General features: G+C 48.6%; 1 protein-coding gene across 3 annotated transcripts; it reads right to left on the bottom strand.

Moving 5' to 3' along the window:
• Positions 1 to 1,471: 1,471 nt before the first annotated feature.
• MANEAL (mannosidase endo-alpha like) lies at positions 1,472 to 8,973 on the bottom strand. 3 transcript variants are annotated; one of them, XR_012897559.2, is made up of 5 exons: positions 7,680 to 8,971; positions 5,122 to 5,231; positions 4,244 to 4,320; positions 2,167 to 3,073; positions 1,472 to 1,667 (listed from the first exon to the last, which is right to left on the bottom strand). XR_012897559.2 is itself a non-coding variant. In XM_025190237.3 (5 exons), the coding sequence occupies exons 1-5, from the start codon at positions 8,161 to 8,163 to the stop codon at positions 1,631 to 1,633; spliced, it is 1,299 nt and encodes a 432-aa protein (XP_025046022.3). In that variant the 5' UTR covers positions 8,164 to 8,973; the 3' UTR covers positions 1,472 to 1,630. The 3 variants fall into 3 exon arrangements, 2 of the variants coding, with proteins under 2 accessions (XP_025046022.3, XP_006134310.3); XM_025190237.3 differs by having other exon boundaries at positions 2,483 to 3,073; positions 7,680 to 8,973; XM_006134248.5 differs by having other exon boundaries at positions 1,472 to 3,073.
• Positions 8,974 to 22,905: the final 13,932 nt, after the last annotated feature.

Raw genomic sequence — 22,905 nt, 5'->3', positions numbered from 1 at the left:
GCAGAAATAAAATTTCTAGACACCATTAACGACTGATTCTTGAACCCACAGTGATTTAGTCCGAGGCGAGAGCTGATGCAAGATATGAATATAGCTGAATGGCTTACTAGCAACTATAATGTAATTAAATTGAACTTCACAGACTCCCGCCAGAATAGCAGAAGGGGGAACCACCCCAAAAGGAAGAAGCGAGTCAAACAGGAATAGTCACAAGAGTGAAATGCCTGCGAGCTGTGTGAAAATAGAACCCCCGAAGTAGAGGCTCAGACCAAATGCATTTCCTCAACACATTTTTAAAAAAGGACAAAAAAAATTCACCTTGGTTAAACCCCACAATAAAAGAGGACAGACAAAGACACCCTCCTCCCCCCCCCCCCTTTTACAAATTGGAAATCAGATCCTACTGTTGAAACTACGAAGCAGCACAAACTCTGGCAAATGATGTGGTAAAGTAGAATTAGGCAGGCCAAAAAAGAATTGGAAGGATTCAAAAAAAAGAATGAGAGAAGTTCCTGGAGAACGGGGCCACTGCTGGTGATTAGCCAAAATCATTAGGGATGCACCCCATGCTGTGGGTGTCCTTAAGGCTCTAATTGCCTGGCATGGGAACTGGACCAGAGGATGGATCCCTCAGTAACTGCCTTGTTAATTCCTGTTAAAGCACCAGCCACCGTCAGAAGAAAAGATACGGGACTAGATCACGAGGCTCGCCCCGTATGGCCATTCTTATGTTCTTAAAAGAAAGATAGCGCTTCTAGGAGTGCTACTGAGCCGTGAAGGAAAGCTAATAGCTGCCATGAAGGTAGATGAGGTGTTTAATGCCTGTTTTTTGCACGAGGGGTAGGATGCAGGAGCAGTGTGGGGTTGGGGGTCTGGATGGGAGGGAGGTACAGGAGCAGAGTGGGGGGAGAAGGAGGGTGCAAGTGAGCAGGTCTGGAGGCTGGTTGCATGATGGGGATGGGGGGCACTTTACCTGGCTTTGAGCCTCCCATCACGCCCAGGCACTGCTCCCCGCTGTCCCCATTGGCCGTTATTCTGGCTAACGGAAGCAACGGGGAAAGCCTCCAGGCAAGCGGTTTTCTGTGCTGCTGGTCCCCCAGCCGGAGGGAGGGGCAGTGGCAGCAGGCAGAACTTCCTTCTCAGTGAGCTGGACCTGGTCTGTGAGGCCTCCCCTGCCAAGAGAAACCAGTGCGGGTGCTCCAATCTTGTGGGGGAAGGGGGGATATTGCTGGAGTGCCAGTGCAGGCTCCCTGCTGCAGAGGAGGTGAGCCCTGAGCTGGTGGGGGCTGCAAGACGGTCTGTGGACCACACGTGGAGAACTACTGACCTGGAGCGATATGCCAGATGTAATGCAAATGACAGTAATTTCAATGGAGAAAAACAAAACCACTAGCACTTTAACTGCAGCAAGTCCAAATCTGTATAAATTAAGCATAATTAATGTAAAAAGGTAGTTTCATGCACTCAGATCTAAAGCTGCCACTTCTCACTTTATTAAGAAAAAGACAAGTACAAACGAGTTCTTAAAACAACCGATTTAGAAGGGCCTGCATGTACCATGGTTACTAAAAAGGATATTTATTCTATAGTGATGTAACTTCCTTCTGGGAGAACACATTAGTGTTTTCTGTTACAGTTTATTGCCACTGGTTGCACGTCTTTTGATTCTAGAGAGGAGAGTAAAACAAAGTTAAGGCTAAGTTTTGAACATGTGAAACACTAAAAGAGCATTTGCAGTCCATTGGTGGCCAATACATACAATAGGTTTAAAATCACCAGCATTCAAGCTCTAATTATTTTTAGTTATTTGGGTAGAATGGATCACAGATGCCACCCCGCACCAAAGGGTCGTCAACTGCATGGTTTAGTTTCTTCTATGATAAACAATTTTGAGGAACAATTAACTCTTTAATCAACTAAGAAGGGGAGTCACACTCTTAAGAGCTGCTAGTGGAGTGAGGAGTATATAATCAGCAGGCAACTGGTGAAGGGGCCAAGGATAAAATACATGCTAGGGCTAGGAGCCCAGCTTATACGTAAAATACCACACTAAACATCTGCACCGGAGGAAAAATTGATCTCTTGCTCATTCACTCCCTGGTCTGGTCACTTACAGGCCAGTTCAGATCTAGAAGAGTTTAAAAGGGACATTTGTCCTAAACTCACAGCAGCAGTAGATCTGAGAGCTGCGTAGAGACTCCTCCACTCACTAACATTTCAACCTGTGGTGGTTGAGTTGGTGCTGTAAACCATCCTCCGGGCTGTTCATGGAGAACACTGGATAAACCTACCAGCCCTGATCAGACACTGTGACTCATAAGCTGCTTTCCCAACGGCTTCTTAAAGCACCCATCTCACAACCGATTCTTTTGACTGTGACCTTTTTCGTAGAGCAAGGACGGGCTGTAGAGCATGGAGGCTTCCCATGCAGAATGATCACATCAGCCATTGCTCCTTCTCCTTGCTGAAGTGTTCTGCCCACCTGCGGGTCAGCTCCAGATACATGTTCGGCTGATGCGGCAGGTAGTCCAGATACAGGCGTGTCAGTGTCTTCTTAGGGATGGCTCTCTCAATCTGAGTGCCTTCGTGCCACTCATTGAAGGAAGTGATGGAGACAATCTCCGGCCGCACCATGAGTGCCGCCTGCAGAGCTGTTTCATAATATTTCCCATTGACTCGGTTACGAGTGTTGTGGTTGTTCCATGGGCGGATACTAGTGTCAATGTAGCCTGGGCCGACGCTGGGAATGAACATCAGGTTGTTTGAGTCGCAGAAGGCTTTGAGAGTTTTCCAGTTCTGGTGGGATGATCCGAAAGAGAAGCCATTGGATGCAAAATACGTGTACATGCCATCGTATCCTGCGGAGAGGATGTCATGCTTGTGTCCTTCTTCCACCAGCAGTGCTATGAACACTGCATCGTACGGGGTATTGCGCAGGGAATGAGAGCCCGACGGGGTGAAGAGGTTGGCCCAGGATTCGGGAGGTGTCAGATAAGAATCATAAATGTAAAATAATGGGAGGCTCCGTCCTGTACTGGTCTTGTACTTATAAAAAGCTGCGTGTGAGCCATACCTAGAGAGAGCACACAGCATTTCCGTGAGAGATCGGGAGCCGGGGAGCAAGCCCCATGTTGACTAGCAGGCAGGTATTCCCATTACCAGGCAAGTGCAGCCTGGCACCCACCTCAGTTGCATGCTTCACTTTCATCCTTCCCATGCACCCTGTGTTGCCATTACCAGAGTGGTTCGGCTGCACTGCCCCCGGATAGACACAAGTGAGGATTTGCACTGGACTGACCAGCATTTCAGACCCACTCTATCACCCCAAGGGAATGCCTGGAGGAAGAGGAAAGCTTTGTTGCATTCCTGGTAGGCTCCCGTCAGACTAGCTTACACTCGAGACAACTTGCAGGGACGACTGCCCTCGATGTGCCAATAAACGCTGCACGGACACATGCCCATTTACAAACTGGTAACAGCTTTGGGGTACTGCCTGGCTCGCCTACATTCCAGCTAGTGACCCTCGGGGAAAAGCTTCCCCAGCATTTACATCTGATTTTCTTGTTAAGACTTCTGGCAATGGCTTCTTCTACAGACTCTGGGGCTAATATACTCTTCAGGGTTGCTGAGGAGGCCATATGTGTAAAAGGTGATTTATAAACAATTATATGATGTTGTGTTGAGTTTCTCTGCTACTGCACCCTGCAGCATAACTTACTGGCTGTGTCTACATTTTGCACAAAAACTTGCTGCCTGTCTACACTGGCCGTGAGTTCTTGCGCAAGAACACTGACGTTCTAATGTATGAAATCAGTGCTTCTTGCGCAAGAACTATGATGCTCTTGCTCAGGAATAAGCCCTCTTGCGCAACTGTTCTTGCGCAAGAGGCCAATGTAGACCGGCAACATGAATTTCTTGCGCAAGAAAGCCCTATGGTTAAAATGGCCATCAGAGCTTTCTTGCGCAAGAGAGCGTCTTCACTGGCATGGATGCTCTTGCGCAAAAGCACATCCCTTGCGCAAAGGCACATGCCAGTGTAGACGTTCTCCTCTGGAAGAGTTTTTGCACAAGAACTCTTCTGCAAAAGAGTTCTTGGGCAAAATCATGCCAGTGTAGATGTAGCCACTGAGTTCACACACAGAGCAAGTGAGACATGGCTAGCCTGAAACTCTGCTTTGTATCCCACCCCATTGTTGGGCCTGAAATGCACGCTCGTGGCAGCTACTGAAGGCCAAGCACTTACCTGTCTATGATGTATTTAATGTTCTCATGCACAGTGTGGTCATCACGCCCTTTGTACGGCTGGATGTGGAAGGCAACCTTCAAAATAAATCCCAGAGATGGGGTGACGGTGATCTTACAGCACATGCTTTTCAGGTGGCAAAGTCAGCAGATCCCAAGCCCTCTGAAGAAGTCACAATGCCCATCCCAAGCTGATAGTAGGAATGTGATAGATTAACTGGTAAGCATCACCTTTCATGGGTGATGCTTACCGGTTCCGGTTAACTGGTGGGGGCTGGAGCAGCTCTCCGCCCACTGTGGGCAGGAGCCTGTTCAAGCTCCATGGGTGCATCACAAACAGGAGCTGCTCCTGGCACATGGAGCTGCCCCGTCTGCGGAGGACCTGGGGGGCTGCAAGCAGGGGCCACTCCAGCCAGATTGTGGCGGGAGGGGCACTCCAATTGGATAACTGGTTAAATGTGAAGTTTGCTTCATGTTTAACCAGTTCCCCAATTACATGGAATTTTATATCCCTAGACAGACGCTACCTTGCCTGCCCCCTTGCAGCAAACTAGCTGAGGGTTCGTTCCATCATAATAGGGCACGTCACCTGTCCTGGAAGCTGGTGCAAAAATGCTTTTTATAGTAGCCTTGTCCAGATTAGTTTTAATGTTTGTGAAAACAAGCTGTTAAGCCCTGTCATGAAGTGATGCTTGTTTGTGCTCAGCTGTGGCAAAATAAAGACTCCCCACTGCCTCCCATAATGAGCAGTTAAAAATAACACAAAGCCACTGAGACAGAAGAGCAGGCTCCTGCCAGAGAAGCACAGCGGCAACTCCTGCTTAATTTGAGCAATTAGTTTAATAGCTTCAAACAATGAGAGAGAGAGAGCAACCTTACCTTTATGGCGTATCTGTGTGCGGCATCCAAGATAAATGGCACCAGACTATCTGATGGCTCCCCGTTATCATCTGCCAAGCCAGGAGGGTACCATGACAAAACCAGGACCCCTGCGACAAGTTGCAGGTCAGGACCAACCAAATGCAATGATATTTAAACCCTGCCTGCCTTCTGCCTCTCCCCCACAGCACCACAACTCCCGTTGTTTCGAGTCAGTCTAACTGCACAGTGTGCTCTAAGTTTAGTTGTCAAAGGAGTTACAGCTCAGATTTGAGGAAACCCCTTAAAATAGGAGGGTGATAGGCTCCAGGCTGGATAGAGCCTATGTCTTGACACCCAGGTGTGGGGAGATGGGAATAATTATCTTCAAGCATTTGCAGGATGGTCACACTGTTAGGTATAATTAGTAGCAGGGTAATAACTTGAGAATTCCTCAGGATGAAGTTAAAATTCCTACTCCTCAATAGCATCACCATTGGCAGAGTTCTATAAGAGGGGGAGTGCCAAGTGCCTGAGCAAGTGCATGGTGGAAAGACCCTAGTCTGGATTAATAATACGTTCCTGTTTAGTTATGTGGAAGATCTGCAGCATGGCTGTTTTAAATCTGTTATAGCACAAAGACACTGCATTTGAAAAGGAAAGGGTTAATTGACAGAAAGCTGGTAAACACCATGACCTCTTTCAAATGAAAAGTATCTGTCTATAAAGAAGCTTTTGTTCACCAACACTGTAATTTAATAATGGAGCTGTCCATAGTAGGGAGGTGCTGAAATTTCATCTGTACTTAACAGTCCCAAACTAGCAAGCTACTTGCATCTTAGGTGATGGCTGGAGAACTATACTGAATCCAGGGCAAACAAAGCCACTTTAGTACAAGGCCAAATTAGGATGAACTGGTGCAACTGACTTCCTCTTGCTCACTATTTCATTAACAATCACATAATGATGTCATTAACTTACTCAAATGTATGCAATTTTCACTGGAACAGAGCCAATGTTGATTGTTTTGATCAGGTTCAGGCTACCTTCCTCAGGTGATCCCACCTGACCTTGAAAGCAGACTGGGCTGGGTTAGGCCAGTACTTGGATGGGAAATCTCCAAGATCAAACACACCCAATGCTACCTAAAGAGGTGCTGATGACAGTGAATGTACCACTGATTCAGCCCAATGCTAGGGAGGTAGTAGGCTGCCACATCTCAGAGATCCTTAATGTTTGGAGTCAAAGGTTCCCTAAAACCTTTCATATCGTGAGAGCTGGGACATCTGCCCCTTTCAAGAGTCAGATTTGGCAATTTATAGCATTTGTTTAATTTTGGAATTCACTTGTCCTATGTGAACATGTATAGCACACAAACCTGAAGGGGCCGATTGCTTAATAAAATACACTTTGGCACCAGTGCTAATGAGGCTGTTTAATACAGTATATAATTGGTCTGCTGTATGTATACTACTACACTGTGCAAGCTCAACAGCAAAATATGCAAGTTGAAAAGCAAACAGCCTTTAAGGCAAGCACAGAATGTACCCAACCTGTCAGTATTATTTTCATTCCAACAATGCCTTCTGAGGGTCTTAAATAAGTTTTTTACTTTTTGTGAAGGCAAAAGGCATGCAGTTTATTCAAACAACTTTTGAAAATTGGTAGCTTTGCTACAAGCTGCTTTTTCGACCAGTTGTAATCAGTGTTTTCTAGTAGTCTTCATGTAGACATTTTACTTCAGTTTGTAGCATGACAGTCTTTCAAATCCTTGCACTCAGGTAAAGGTGCATTTAACACCCTGGGGTTTATAACTGTGTTTCCCATCCTGCTTAACTTGAGTCATGCAAGTACCCCCTTAACTTCAGTGTGAGTGCTCACCTAAGTAAAATTAAGCACGCAGGTAAACATTTGGAGAAACACTATACGGTACATTTTCTTTTCTGTTCAGTCTACAATTTCCTTTAATTAATTCCTATTACTGCTACTGCACCTGCTTTGTACTGCTAACCTGTAGAACTCCTTGCCAGAGGGTGTTGTGAAGACTAGGATTTTAACAGGATTCAAAAAGGAGCTAGATTGATTCATGGAGGTTAGGTCCATCAATGGCTATTAGGCTAAGGACAAAATTCCGACCCATCCCGGCTCTGTGTGGAAATGGATGACAGGAGAGGGATCACGTGATGATTACCTGTTGTATTCCCTCCCTCTGGGGCATCTGGTATTGACCCTGTTGGTAGACAGGATACTGGGCTAGATGGATCTTTGGTCTGACCCACTCTGGCCATTCTTATGTTCTTCAGTGTCTCCTTTTCTTGGTGCTTACATCTTAGTTAACTTAACCCCCTTGGCACCAACTGGCCTTTCCCCAGTATGTTAAAAATTCTTATCTTGTTCACCCAGAAACTCCTCCAGCAAGCAGGCCTGTGCCTGGAACACCACTGGCTTCACTAGGGTGCAGAAGCTCAGCTGTACAGATCAGCTTGAAGGACTGGGGCCTCGTCTGGTACCTAACATCTAGGAAAGCGTTAGGGTGTATTGACGAAATAATGACGACACACAAGCCAGAGCATCCTTACCAATTGCTGCGGCTTTCAGTTGGTTCATGTGCTCCTCCAGCACTTCCGGGTCCCTGGAGCTGTAAGGGCCCAGCTCAGGGTAGAAACTAGAGCCAATGTCTTCTGGGGGGCTGTGCCGCCCTTTGGGGTAGCTGGCAGATATCTTGGGGTCCCAGTGCGGCACCATGACATGGTCCCAGTGAAGGTACTTTCCATCGGAGTGGGGGTTCCCGTACCACATGTAGTAGAAGATGTGTAGGTCGTAGTACATGGGAGGCGTCGGTGCCTTGGCATCGCTGCTGGTAGCCACCTGGGGGCGGGAGACAGCCTCATGGGAGACAGCGCGCCTCTCCCCTCGCTCCACGAAGGGCGCCAGCTCCAGCCCCGGGGCCAGGTCTGAGAAGCCGTCGGAGGGTTTCAGCGTCCGCAGGCCCATCATGGTGCCGAAGAGGAAGAGGGTGAAGAGGAAGAGGGCGATGCAGGCTCTGCGTCTCAGCCGGGCCATGGCGCGGGGGGCTGTGCCGGGGAGGGGGCGGGCAGGGCAGGGCTGGCAGCCAGCGTGGAGCGTGTCCGGACTCTGCCCCTGCTCGCGGATGGGCCAGAGCTGAGCTGGGGGACGGGGTCTGGGCACAGAGGAAGACTTGGGGGGGCGGTCAGCCAGGGGAAGAGGAGTTGGTCATTGGAGGGGGGGGAAGGGGCTCAGCGGGGGGGGGAGGTTGGGTCTAATTGGGGGGACGGTCACGGGGCCTGTTCGGTTGGGGGGAGGGTCAATCACGGGTCAGGTCCGGTTGGGGGAGGGGTCGGTTCCGGTTGGGGGAGGGGTCGGCTCCGGTCCGGGGCTCGGTTGGGGGAGGGGTCGCTCGGGGGCCTGGTGGGGGGAGGGGCCAGGCCCCTGCACGCTCCGGCCAGCGGGGCGGCGGCTCCGCTGTGCGCTGCAGCCCGGCAGCGGGGGAGGCGGGGACCCCGACTGGCTTCCGCCGGAGCTGCGGCGCCGCCCTCCGCCCGCCCGCGGCGCCGCGCTGCCACAGCTTGAGCGTGTCCCACAGAAATGTCCTCCCAGCGGCAACGGAGGGAGAGAGCGCTTCGGCCGGAATCGGTGCGGGCAGGCCCTGCTCACGCAAAATCTACTCTCCTAGGGCAGCCCATTCATGGGGGAGCGAGGAGCCCTGGAACAGCCTACATACATGTTGGGGGGAAGAAGACTAGAGAGGCCTCTTTGGAGAACTGAGAAGGACTGGTTGACGTGTCTCTCCCCCACCCCGGTTGCATGGTACAGTCCCAGCTGCGCATAGACGAGCTGGGGCCCGGCTCTGAATTAACTCCTTCCGCGCTGCAGCCTCCCATTATTGCTCCGCGGCGGGATTGTGCTGCCGAGGGGCGTGGCTGGGCATTATTCCAGCCCGCAGGGGCGTGGCCTGGGCTTTAAACCCGACCCAGTCATGAGCTGGGCCAGCCTCCTGCTAGCACACAGGGGCCCAGGTGGAGGGCCCAGGCCATGGCGCTGCTCCCTGGGCTCGGCTTTTGGCTACGGGGTGGCCAGTGGCTTGCAGGGAGTCATGCAGCGCCAGGCGCTCACGTTCCAGTTTCACCAGGCAGTGGCATGGTTGGGCGTACGCGGGTCACACAGCTGACCTGTGGCTGAGGCTTTCTTGGCAACCGTTATAGCCAGGGCAGTGGTTCTCAGCTGGTTTGCCATTGTGCGCTGGTATGCAACCCGCAATGTGTTGGGAGGGCCATATCCAGTGCTACCTGTATGGCCCGACGATGTTACATGGGTTGCACCTGTCTGCAATTGTGTGCCCAGGCTGGCCGCAGATACAGGCTGCTCTGTGGGATGCGGCGCAGCCTCTGTCCACAGGGAGTTCGGACCCCCCACGGACAGGGAGTGCTGCCGCAGTGGCTGCTTTGCTGCACCCCTCCTCCCGGCTGCTGCTTCTGATAGAGGCAACGGGAGGGGGAGCAAGTGGCACCTGCGAGCTGGTGCTGGGGGGAATTGGCTTTTAAGTCAGCTTCCCTCAGCACTGGCTTCTTGCTCCTCCCCACCTCTGTAGGAGACAATAAGGGAGGGAGAGGCAGGCTCATGGAGCTGGACAACTCCCCTGCATATTGGCTCCAGCCTGCCTCCTCACCCTTCATGCTGCTGCCTCTCTATCAGAGAGGGGGTGCGGCAGGCAGATCTAGTGCTTGTGGGGAGCCAGTTTTTAAACCAGCTCTTCATGTGCACCGGTTCCTGCTCCTTCATCTTGCTGCCTCTGTATTAGAGGCAGCAAGGGGGGGATGTGTGTAGTCAACAAGAGTATCAGTTAATCGTGTAGTCGTCTACTTGCTGACATCCCTAAGAGGGAAGTAATAGTGTAGTTAAATAACCGATTAGCAAAAGATTATAGGTTAATGCTATAGACTATATGCATTTCCACGCCCCCTTGCCAGTATATTTTTTTAGCAGGCTGGTCAGCAGCCCAGCTCAGTCCTGGCTCATGCTGGATCCGGGACCTACCCCTGCTGCAGTTCTGCATTTAAAGTGTATTAGGAGCCAGGCAGGCAGGCAGCCCACCTCAGTTCTGAGTCAAATGGGGCCTGGGAGTTCAGCCCCCGCTGGACAGGGGATGCTGCCACCCCGTGCTGCTGCCTCTGTATCAGAGGCAGTAGTGCAGGGTGACAGGCAGCTGGTCTGTGAGGGGAGCTGGTTTTTAAACTGGCTCCCCTTGTGTCCCAGCTCCTGCCTGGCACCCCGCACTGCTGCCTCTGATACAGAAGCAGCAGTGCAGAGTGGCGGGAGGCTCCTCAGGAGTGGCACTGGCTGCTGGCCCCACCCCTGGGTACTATACAATAGTCAAGTAACTGATAAGAATTCATGAGGTTAATCAACTGTTCAATTAACCAATATTTAACATCCCTAATCCCTACCCAGAGCCCCACAACACTAAGGCCTTGTCTACATGGCATGTTTTGTCACCAAAAACTGCCTTTTGGTGACAAAACAGTGAGAGCATTTACACTGTAATGCGACTTTTGTCGGAAGAAATGCCCAGTTTTGGCAACAAAAAACGTCCACCCCTCTGAGAGACTTTTGTCTTTTCCCTTCCCTTTAGTTTCAACGAAGAGCCACTGTGAACTCTGCTGTTTGTTTTGTCAAGAGAACTTACTTTAGCATGTATCCTACGAAGTCTGCACATGGGCTGTGTCTACACTGGGCCACTTATTCCGGAAAATCAGCTGCTTTTCCGAATAAGCTGCGAGCTGTCTACACTGGCCCTTGAATTTCCAGCAACGATGCTCTACTGTACAAAATCAGCCGCTATTCTGGAAAAACTATTCTGCTCCCGCTCGGGCATAAGTCCTTATTCCGGAACACTGTTCTGGAAAAGGGCCAGTGCAAACAGCCCAGTAGTCTTTTCCGGAAAAAAGCCCCGATCGCGAAAATGGCGATCGGGGCTCTTTTCCGGAAAAGTGCGTCTACATTGGCCACAGACGCTTTTCCGGAAAAAGGGCTTTTCCGGAAAAGCAGCCTGCCAATATAGACGCTCCTTTTCCGGAAAAACTGAAAACGGAATAGTATTCCGTTTTAAGCAGTTCTGGAAATTCATGCCAGTGTAGACACAGCCTTAGTGTTTTGTGATCTCTGTGGCCCTGCAGACATATGCCCCTCCCCTTTCAAAGCTCCAGGAAGTATCTGACAGCTGAGTGAGCTGTTCCATTTGGAGAACAAATCATTGGGATGCTCCTGTTCTACCCTGCTCTAGGAGCACAGTGGCTGGCAGGCTGCAGCTGCAGGGGGAGGGCTGGAGAGACTGCTGTGCTGCTTTGACATTCCTCAGCACAGAGAGCTCACAGAGCTACGAGGTAATCCCAAGAAGTGCAGGGATCAGCTTGGCCTTCCCACAACTCTGCACTGTGAGATGTTTACCCACAATGCTTTGCTCTATCTGTCGAGAGGGCGCTAGCAACGTAGCCATGAAACAGTGACAGTGGGAGGCAGGAAAACCAGTTTGACTGGTTTTCACTTTTGGCGACTTTGGAATGTCGACAGCACTTTTGTTGCCAAACCGTTGCAGTGTAGACACAGCCATAGCCTGGCCCTAAGTGGATCTACTAGGTGAGTACTGACTCCACGCGAAGAGGGCCATGTAATGATCCCATAAGACCAGTTCCTGGAACACTGAAGCATTCCTTGGAGGTCTCTGATCTAAACACAGACCATAGCTGTCTTTGCTTCACGTGTGCATTCTAATAGGGATGGCTGCCAGCAATGCTAGGTAATTCTGGGAGAGTTGTTTGATTGTGAAGTGTGTGTGCATGTGTGTGTGTGTACCTATGGTCAATGCATGCATATGGAGAGAGTGTGTGTGTCAATTGTGTAAAGAATATGATTCTGAAATTAAATATCTGATAAACTTTGAATATATTCTAAGTAATTTGCTGGTATTCAGTTAAGAGAAGCTATTGAGGGGAATTTAAAATCAAGCAAGGTCTAATTTCAAGGGGATACTTGCCCCTATTTTGTCTGAGCACTGGGACCCTCATGGGCAGTGCCAGGTACAGAACAATTCTCAGTAGGAGGAAAGCGAAGTTTGTTTGGTGATATATACCCTGGTGACTGGCTCCCTAACAATACCTATATAAGTTTCAGAAGTGGCTGTGTTAGTCTTTAAGGTGCCACCCGATTTCTTGTTATTTTTGCTGAAAAAGACAAACAATTTTATTATGGCAAAAACTTTCATGAGCTGCAACTCACTGCATCAAATGAATGAAATGAAAGAGAAAGGAATCAGTAGGCATATAGAGAAGGGAGGTTACATCAGAGCTAATTCAACCAGGGTGGACGTGGATAAGAAGGGGGAGTTACTTATTGTAATGGAGTGGAAAATTACTTCTTGTAATGAGAGAACCATTCCCAATCCTTATTCAGACCCATTCTGATGGTGTCCAATCTGCATATGAATTTCATCCTGCAGCCTGTTTTTGACACACAGCTACAGACTTAAAAGTTGCCATCCTCAAAACAAAACAAAACAAGCCCCTTTCAAAAACATGCTACCACATGAAACGGTGGAGCTGGAATTCTTATGCAAATTTGACACTGTCTGAATAGGGGCCCGGGAATGGCTCGCTCTTTACAATAAGTAATTTTCCCCTTTAGGTATCCTCACCTTATCCACATCCACCCTGAGTGCATGAGCTCTGATATAACACTCCTGTCTCTGTTTCCTTTCAGTTTCCTTTGTCTTTCATTTCATGCATCTGATGAAGTGAGTTGCAACTCATGAAAGCTGATGCCATAATACAATTGTGGGTGTATTCTTAGAGGTGTTTAAGTCTTGGCTTGACAAAGCCCTGGCTGGATTGATTTAGTTGGGATTGGTCCTGCCTAGAGCAGGGGGCTGGACTTGATGACCTTCTAAGGTCTCTTCCAGCTCTATGGTTCTATGATTCTATGAATTATTAGTCTTTAAGTTGCCATCAGGCTCCTTGTTGTTAATACTTACCTAGGGGAATGTATTTGCATGAAAGAGCTGATTCTGTGGGTGCTGAGCTAACTGGGCACTGAAGATGCTTATCTCTTTGCTGGAGCAAGCTTGAAGCTTGTAGCTTTGAATGATAATCAGCATCTTGTTGACTAAGGGCTTTGTGTCCTTGAATGGCATTGGGGACAGAGGGAGGTCCAGGTGTGGAGAATGAAGCTTGCACTAAAGTCTCAAGTGAAACAATTCTAAATAAACAGCTGATAAAAGATGAAACTTATTCAAGAAAGGAAAACATGCTCTAGCAAACATTGAAATGTGACTATCGGAGCCATTAGTGGGAATAACATTTTAATTGGGTGACTCCATTATGCACAAATGTTACAGACGATAAAACTCCTGCTAAATGGAAACTGGGTAATGAGATAAACCTGTCAAGGGAACAAATCGCTTGCAAATCAGGCGCTGGTGTTTCATAGGTTCCCAGTAGGTTTGGTGCTGCCAATGACATTACTTTGCTTAATTGAGGCTGACACTTTCTCCACAGTGATGGACGTTTCTGGCTGAGGTTTGCTCACAAAATCCGTTCATGCAGAATGACATTCTTTATTAAGAGTTTGGCTAAGTGTGAGCAAGCTGGAGTACCAGCAAGGAGTGTGTCAGCTTGCCTTTGAGAGAGCTGATTGGTTTAGAATCTAATCAGCATCCTCTCTGCTCGGGTTAGAATATAACTTTCAACCTTGAGTCAGAGCTTTGGGCCTCTGTATTATAAAACCATTTGCCGTCCATGATGAGCAAGTGCTGGGCATCCCCTGAGGTGTGGTCTACACTAGCAACGTATGGAAAAGCCACACCCCTGAGCGACACAGCAGACAACACTTTGATGGCAGAAGGGTTTCTCCGCTCAGTCTAGTTACTGCCTCTGGGGGAGGAGTACCTATGCCCACAGAAGAAGCTCTTCACCAAAGTGCTAGAGGGGTGCAGTGTATAGAGAAGCCAAGGGCAAGAAGTCTTTACAAAGCTATCAAGAGGCTGGCACAGAGTCCTTTCCATAAATAATCATAATCAGAAGCAGCTTGGGCACCAAATGGACACACTCTCAGATATAGCCTGTGGGTCCCACAGAGCACCGCTCCCTCCTTCCTTGCCCCATCCAAGGGTACTCAGACAACTCTTTGGTATCAGACACTTTTTCATTCATAGGCAGTTGTAATTTAAACATCCCTTCCAGCCGGAATGTGGCAGCAATTGTTACCTGCATTGGCCCTCACCATTCAAAGCCAAATTTCAAAGGAGACTCAGTCCGGCCTCTAAAATTACACCCACAGCTTTGCATGGCCCACTGGGCCTGGAACAAGCCATAGCACACTGTCGAGTCGGTAGTAATATTTTGCATTGTCACGGCACTTTGTACATTGGTAAAAACAACAAGGAGTCTGGTGGTACTTTAAAGACTAACATATTTATTAGGGTATTAGTGCATAAGCTTTTGTGAGCTACAGCTCTCTGCCTCAGATGCTGAAGAGGAAAAGAAAGACAGAAAGAGGAAAAAAAGGACACAGAGATGGGAGTGTGACAACAGTTAATTAATAATTAATTAGCACTGTTGTAACACTCCAATCTCCGTATCTCTCTTTCCTTCCTTCCTTCCTTCCACATCTGAGGAAGAGAGTTGTAGAGCCATTTTTGCTGATACAGACTAGCATGGCTGCCTCTCTGAAATCTTCTTCATTAGCGAGAAAGTCTTAGAGCGGTAGCCATGTTAGTCTATAACTTTAAAAACAATGAGAAATCCTGTGGCACCTTCGAGACTACCAAAAATATATATAATATGCACTTTCATGGGCAAAACCCACTTCATCAAATGAGCTGGAGTGGAAATAACAGGAATCCAGAATTTATAACAGAAGAAGAAGGGGGAGAGGAAAAAAAGGGACCTGTCAATTGTAGGATCAGTGCTAATGAGGCTAATTGAGTGGGCTGGAAGTGTCCCCTACTTAGCTTTTGATGTAAATGAGGTGTTAAATGCAGGGGAGACTGGCTTTATAATGCAACACCCAATTAATGTCTTTGTTCAAGCCCAGATAAAGAGTGTCAAATTTGCAGATGCATGTCAATTTCTCCCTCTCTTTCTCTGTAATTGGCTGGCAAAATGCCTTTGTAGAAGAATGGCTACTTTTAAATCCATTAATGAGTGCTCAGGCAGGTTAAAATGTTCCCCTTCAGGTTTGTGTGTTACCATTTCTGATATCTGACTTGCGTCCATTAATTCTTCGTTGTATAAACTGTCCAGTTTCGCCAATATCCATGGCCAAGGGGCGTTGCTGGCACTTGGTGGCTTAGATCACATCAGAGAATGTGCGGTTGTATAAGCTCTGATGTGGTGGCTGATGTGATGGTGTTGCTTGTATAGATGTGTGGACAGAGAGGACAACAGGGTTTATTGCAGGGGTAGGTTCCTGGGTGAGTGTGTCTGAAGTGTTTTGTGTGTCTGCTGGAAAGAATTTTGCTTTAGGTTGGGGGGTTGTCTGTAGGCGAGGATTGGCCTGTCCCCCAAGGCCTGTGAGAGTGAGGGATTGTTTTCTAGCACAGGTTGTCGATTGTCAATGGAGGGGTTTGAGCTGGGGGCTGTAGCTGATATCCAGTGACGTTCTGTTATTTTCCTTGCTGGGTCTGTCTTGAAGAAGCAGATTATTAGTGAGAGGGACTTTTGCCCAGAACCACGTTCTTATTGTCACCTTTTCCCCCGAGGGAGTGTAGGGAGCCATCTCGTCACTCCTCTGCACCGTACAGGTAACGTGGGGCCCTGTTGTTCGACTCAAACCTCAAGCAGGGTTAGCTCCCACGGCCAGCGCAAGCGGGGAATGCTTAGTCCCTGCTCACGCCACCCCGGGAACTAACCCTGCTGCGGCTCTGCAGTTTAAATGTAGTAGGAGCCGGGCTGCTGCACGTCTGGCTCCTACTACATTTAAACTGCAGAGCTGCAGTGGGGGTAGCAAGCGCTCCCCCCTCCCGTTATTGATTAATCGATGAAAATTCCATCAACTACTCGACTAGCTGATTAATCGCAATTTAACATCCCTGGCCACCCCTGAAGGCGGTGGTGCAGAATTTGGCCCCAAGAGATGAAGATGTTGGAGCCCATCAAAACCCAGGTCTTTTCTCTGCCAAAGGGAGGCCCTTGCTCTCATCCAATTGGATGTTTCGACTCTCCAGGGTCCAAATCCATATTCTGATCCCTAGTCTCTGCTGACCTTCCTGCCTCATGACGAACAATTGCTAAAAAGAGCCCCAGAGAGTCGATTTCAGAGGCAGAGCATGAACCCACCTTCTTGACTAAATCAGTTACACAGGTGGAACACGGGACTGATCTTTTAGCTGCTGTGCCCTTGGAGTGAATGTAGGATCCGAGAGCAAGTGACGCTCAAAACTATACAAGAAAAGACGGGAGTTGGGGCAGGTCTAAGAGGAATCTCTGGCAGGCTTGTGTGTATAAGAAGAAGGAAAAAAATCATTGATTGCCTGCTGGAAAGGGGCAGGCTGGGAAAGCCAGACAGGTGCAGAAACTCCAGCCCTGCCCAGTTTCCCATGTTAGAGCTGAGTGGTGTTGTACCCAGCACTGTGAAGTTGCTATCTTTTTTATTTCTCTCTCTCTCTCTCTGTCGGAAGGATGCATTTTGTCCTTGCAAGCTATTGACAGCTGCTGAGCTAAATGCAGCATGCCTGTGTGCCAAATGCAATGCGCAATAAGTGAACTTCACCTAGACCAGGGATCAGCCCAAAGCCTATGAGGCACTTGAGATCCACTTCGGCCCTAAGGGATTAATAAAAGAAAGTTCTTCTTCACACAGCATGTAGTCAACCTGTGGAACTCCTTGCCAGAGGAGGCTGTGAAGGCTAGGACTATAATAGAGTTTAAAGAGAAGCTAGATAATTTCATGGAGGTTAGGTCCATAAAAGGCTATTAGCCAGGGGATAAAATGGTGACCTTGGCCTCTGTTTGTCAGAGGCTGGAGAGGGATGGCAGGAGACAAATCGCTTGATCATTGTCTTTGGTCCACCCTCTCTGGGGCACCTGGTGCTGGCCACTGTCGGCAGACAGGATACTGGGCTAGATGGACCTTTGGTCTGACCCAGTACGGCCGTTCTTATGTTCTTATGATTACATGGAACTTGGGTAATGCGCTGGCCATGTAGGGCTGACGTGGGACTTACCCGGCCTATCACTGGCCCTGCAGCACAGGAGCGAATTCCATGTCCTGCACACAAACCGAAGAGCCGCAGGGGAAACATCTAAAGAGCAATTTTTAAAGCAGAGATTCACATTCATTGAAACAAGAGTGGCATGAGCATATCCACTGGACTTTGCCTCTCAGTGCTTTCGAGCAGTGAGGCCTTTGTCCGCCAGAGCTTTTAGTCAGCAAACTGCTCTGTTCGTGCCCCGGACGTCCTTACACGCTTTGCGCACATTCATGTGTGTGCTGCCTGCAGTGGGAGCAGATATGGGCCCAGCCGGTCTCCTTACCCACGGATCTCAGTGCAAGTTCCAGAGAAGAGTTTGGTGAGCGTCAAAAGGCAGCATTTCTCTTTCACGGGAAGGAGAGAAATAAAGGAGAGCAAGCCGTATTCAGTGGTGTCAGTGATTTTATAAAAAATAAAAACAGCAAATGGTCTGGTAGCACTTCAGCGTCTGGGGCTTTTCTGAAAGCTCCAGCTTCTGAAGTCATGTGAGTTGAAGAGAATCTTAGCTTTAATGTTTTAAAAAAGTAAGTGCCTAGCTGTCATGGTTGCAGAGAAAGAAAAGCTTGAAAATCTGACCCGAGGGTACCCTCGCCCTCGGAAACCAGAAAGCAAACCAAAAGACCTTTCACCCGGGTCTCTTTATTTTGATGTCAAGCTCATGATTTTGGGGACCTGCCTCATCGTTTTTGAATGATTGGGGTTGGCAATGCTGCATGTTTATGTAATTCATGTACCTAATAGGGAGAAATATCTTTAAGGGTTCATCTACACTGTTAGCCAAACGGGCTCGTTTCCCCCTGGAGCTACCCAATTACCCCAAGGAGGCACGGAAGACAAGAGGACAGATGCCAAGCCCTTTATTTGTCGGTCAGCTGAGCGGGTGCTCCCCTTGACTCATGCCAGAGGGAGAGGCACACCGAATGCACATAGCAAGCGTCCTATATACAGTGCAATAGGTGGCTTGTCTTGCAAAACCCACCCCCTCTTCCTGACAATAACGGTTTATGGCTTCCCGTCAGGCAGGAATGTGCAAGCTAGACCACATTTTTATCTTATCATATAGCTGTGAGGAAATAAGAGGGGGGGTGGGTGGGTGGGACTGTAAGCTATCCAGAAGCTGAATTCCATACCTCTTCTGCCTTGGCCTCCTTCTGGGCTCGCCATTGTTCTAACAACACTGCACCCTTAGCTCGAAATAAGCGACACAATTTGAGCTATGCAAATTGCGTCACTTCTTTCGAGTGTATTTCGAAACAGCTTATTTCGTAATTTGGAACTTTCTACACAGCACCAAGTTTCGAAATAAACTGCTATTCCGAAACGTCCCTTAATCCTTGTGGAATGAGGTTTACAGGGATGTCGGAATAGTGAGCCCAAAATACCGGACTTGCTGTGAAGACACAGGATAGCTATTTTGGGATACTCCGGTATCCCGAAATAGCATTGCAGAGTAGACATAGCGTAAGAGACCCATGCAGGAGGTAGGAGTGAGTTGTGTCTGGGTCAATGTTGCTAGGCAGATTTAGCACCCCACAGCCAGAAGCTTTTGGAGTTGGGTGTGGTAGTTCTGGGTCTGCTCTACTCTGTTGCTGGGATCAGACTCCATGAGCAAGCAGGCAGGGCAGCTGCTTTTCTAAGGGCCATGAGCCCCGTGCAAGCTGGGAGAGGCGGAACCAGGAGCAGAAAGCAGGCTGGTGTCCCTCACTGCAAAGCACATTGCAGCAGGATTTTCCTTAAGTCTGTATCCTTGTGACTTAACTGAGTCACTGGTTAATCAATTACCTGGCTCGCTAGCAGTGAACCACTGCAGGGGAAGAGTCTGTCTGGATTCCAATGGAGGATTCCTACAAGCAAGTGGAGGGAAGATGGTTCAGACTCAGCAAATTGTGCAGACTTGGTGATCAAAGACACTGAGGCTAGGTCTGCTCTGCAGGCTTCTTGCTCAAGAAGCTTTTTGCGGAAGAGATTGTCCACAAAAATGTCTTGCACAAGAGCGCATCCACACTGCAAAAGCGCATCGAAAAAGCGATGCACTTTTGCGCAAGAGAGTGTCCAGACTGCATGGACGCTCTCTGGAAAGGAAACTCTGATTGCTATTTACAGAATGGCCAACAGGGCACCTGTGCTTTTTGCGATTGCCTCTTTTTGCACAAAACCCCCCTGCTCACCGTCCACACGCACCTTTTTGCACAAGAACTCTTGCGCAAAAAGGAGTTATTCTTCATAGGAGGAGGAATACCTACACCGGAAAACCCCCTCTGTTCTTTCATTTTACTTGTGCAAAAACACACTTGAGGTGTGGACGCTCCATGAGTTTTTGCGCAAAAACATCTGTTTTTCCACAAAAACTCTGTAGTGTAGACCTAGCCTGAGACTTGGGTGAAGCTAAGCTTTCGAGGTCTCTGCGTTTCTTCTTCCTGTGATCTGGGCGGACCGAACTGTTCTCATTTTAATTCTGATTTTCTCTTTATGTTTATTGTAACCATGAAGATAACGTCTGTGGGGTACCTATGTTTAGGGTTGCCAGGTGTCCAGTATTCACCCGGACAGTCTGGTATTTTCACTTCCTGTCCGGTAAAACAATTCAGAGAATACTGGACACCTGAGCTGTCCGGTATTTTCTGAATTTTCCCTGGCCAGGAGGCGAAAATGCCGGGCACCTGGCAACCCTATAAACACTCAGCGCCCGGCCTCCCCAAGCTCCTCACTGGCCCCCAACACCTGCAGCCCCCCGACCTCAGCTCCCATGCTTACCTGGTTCCCCAAGGCTGCCGGCATAAAATGGCTACAGGCAAAAAAGACCAAGGGGAAGCAATGTTTCCCCTGGGTCTTAGTGCTCAACCATTCCCCTGTTTCTAGCCCTGCACTCACTCTTAAAGGGGACATGCTGTTTTAATGCTGTTTTATTTAAAAAATTTTTTTGGCTTAATAAGTCCTTGGAGTCCTTTTTTTTTTTTGCTCAACAACTTTGGTGTCCCCCCCCTTCTTTGGTGTCCCCCCTTCAACAGAATTTTTTCCCAGTGTTTTTTTTTGAGGGGGGGTAGGGGTATTCGGTATATTTGTTTCAACCATCTGGCAACCCTAGCTATGTTATGTTATAAAGTAGCTATGTTATGTTGTACCAATCAGTCCATTATTTGTTTCTTCATCATAAGATTTCATAAAGTTACTTATTTAAATGCATTTCTTTTGTTCCTCTTGGGACTTGACTGTGGGGAGCCTGACCTCATGCGATCCTTGCTGAAAATCCCTAGAGACTCAACTCTGGGTCCCCAGCAGGGATGTAAACAGGCAGTAAAAAAGTTAACTGGTTAAATAATGTAATTGGTTAACTGACTAACCATGTGGCTGGGGTACCTCCACACTGCAAGTGGGGGACTGCTCCAGCCGGCCAAGGTCCTGCCAGGCTGGCCGCAGCCCTGCCCTCCATAACCAGTTACCTGGTAAGCATGCTGGTAAGACCAATGCTTACTGATTAACCAGTTAACTTTTTTTATCCCTAGTCCCCAGCTACTTTTCTGTGGGAGTTGGTTTTTTTAAAGCCCTGGAGAAGGGTAATGAAGTGAAGTCTAGCCCACCCAAGGTTACATTTATTCATCAGGCTCCGTTAAGGCCTCTGTGTGTTATGTGGATTCCCCCTCCCTGCCCAGCTTGCAGTGATTTGCAATCTAATTTTAATCTAATTTCCATCCTGCCGTCCCACCCTGCTGCAGTGAGTGTCCCGCTCTGGGCCGATTGGCTCAGTGCAGCGACTGAGTTTGGATGTTTCTTGGAGATCTCGTGTCTTCCCGCGTGCAGAGCGTACTGCGAGGAGAGCGGCTTTCCAATCGGCGGCTCCCTGCATTCCAGCACATCGCAGCCACCAAGCACCAGATGGGGCGCTGCGGCCCGAGGGACTAGAGATCCCTGCTTTTCGATGGACAGTGTTAAATTGCATGGTTCAGCACTGCTATCCCACGAGCAGGCTCTTCCACTGCTTTTCAAACAGCTCTCGGCAGGCCACTCGGAGAGGTCAAACTGCAGAGGATAGAGGGCTCCGGGGAGGTGGGGAAAAGCTTTTGGTTGTCTACGGCTGGTGCCCCGGAAAAGGGCAGAAGAGGGCAATCTACAGTCCAATGAATTTGCTGTCAGCCTACCCTGCCTGCGTGAGTTCAGTTCCTTTGGATACCAGCAGTGACATGTAACTGATGACTTGGCAACGTAAATTGCTGGTGCAGGAGGCGAAAGCAAAGAGTGGAACCATTTACATGCAAAATATTCTGAGAGTAATGATCAGATGGGAGAGTCATCAGGAATGTGAAATGCTGATAGGCATCATGGATGTCGAATGATGCGTTCTAATGGGGCAGACGTGGTGGGGTTGCCAGATAGCACGGCATCGTTTCCTGTGCAAATTCCGTATGTCCGGGGCCTCGCGTGATGAATCAGTTTCATTATTGGGATCCTGTCTTGATTTGAAATTGGGGCATCCGTCACCAGCAGAGCCGGCTGCCACCTGAGATGTCTTCAGAGCTAGATCATCTTCCAGGCCGTGTTTGTTGGATAGATCAGTCCACATGGGCCCATGATCACTGCAAACCCCTGAACCATGTTTTGTTTGTACTCCCCACCAGTCTTAAACCCTTCCTGGCCTTCAAAGCCATGGTGAGGATGAAAAAACGTAAAAAACAACAAATAGCTTTGCAGCACCTTAGAGACTAACAAAATCTGTACAGAATCATAGAATATGAGGACTGGAAGGGACCTTGAGAGGTCATCGAGTCCAGTCCCCTGCCCTCATGGCAGGACCAAGTACTGTCTAGACCATTCCTGATAGACATTTATCTAACCTACTCTTAGGGTGTGTCTAGACTACATGCCTACTTCGACGGAGGCATGTAGATTAGCCAGATCGGAAGAGGGAAATGAAGCCGCGATTAAAATAATCGCGGCTTCATTTAAATTTAAATGGCTGCCCCGATCTGCCGATCAGCTGTTTGTCGGCAGATCGGGGCAGTCTGGACGCGATGCGCCGACAAAGAAGCCTTTCTTCATCGGCACAGGTAAACCTGGTTTCCCTCTTCCAATCTGGCTAATCTACATGCCTCCGTCGAAGGAGGCATGTAGTCTAGACACACCCTATAATATCTCCAGAGATGGAGATTCCACAACCTCCCTGGGCAATTTATTCCAGTGTTTAACCACCCTGTTAGGAACTTTTTCCTAATGTCCAACCTAAACCTCCCTTGCTGCAGTTTAAGCCCATTGCTTCTTGTTCTATCCTCAGAGGCCAAGATGAACAAGTTTTCTTCCTCCTCCTTATGACACCCTTTTAGATACCTGAAAACTGCTACCATGTCTCCCCTCAGTCTCCTCTTTTCTAAACTAAACAAACCCAGTTCTTTCAGCCTTCCTTCATAGGTCATGTTCTCTAGACCTTTAATCATTCTTGTTGCTCTTCTCTGGACCCTCTCCAATTTCTCCACCTCTTTCTTGAAATGTGGTGCCCAGAACTGGACACAAGACTCCAACTGAGCTTTTGTGGGCACAACCCAGTTCTTCAG

The sequence above is a fragment of the Pelodiscus sinensis genome, chromosome 26 (genome assembly GCF_052426305.1).
Source record: "Pelodiscus sinensis isolate ZL-2025 chromosome 26, ASM5242630v1, whole genome shotgun sequence".
In the NCBI taxonomy this organism is placed as follows: Eukaryota; Metazoa; Chordata; order Testudines; family Trionychidae; genus Pelodiscus; species Pelodiscus sinensis.
This window is presented reverse-complemented; position numbering and strand designations above follow the sequence as displayed.

Coding starts and splice junctions, on each gene's coding strand:
- MANEAL (XM_006134248.5), bottom strand. CDS start 8,163: ATGGCCCGGCTGAGACGCAGAGCCTGCATCGCCCTCTTCCTCTTCACC. Junction 5,232..7,679: donor ACTGAAAGCCGCAGCAATTG/GTAAGGATGCTC, acceptor AACTTGTCGCAG/GGGTCCTGGTTTTGTCATGG. Junction 4,321..5,121: donor CACACAGATACGCCATAAAG/GTAAGGTTGCTC, acceptor TTTATTTTGAAG/GTTGCCTTCCACATCCAGCC.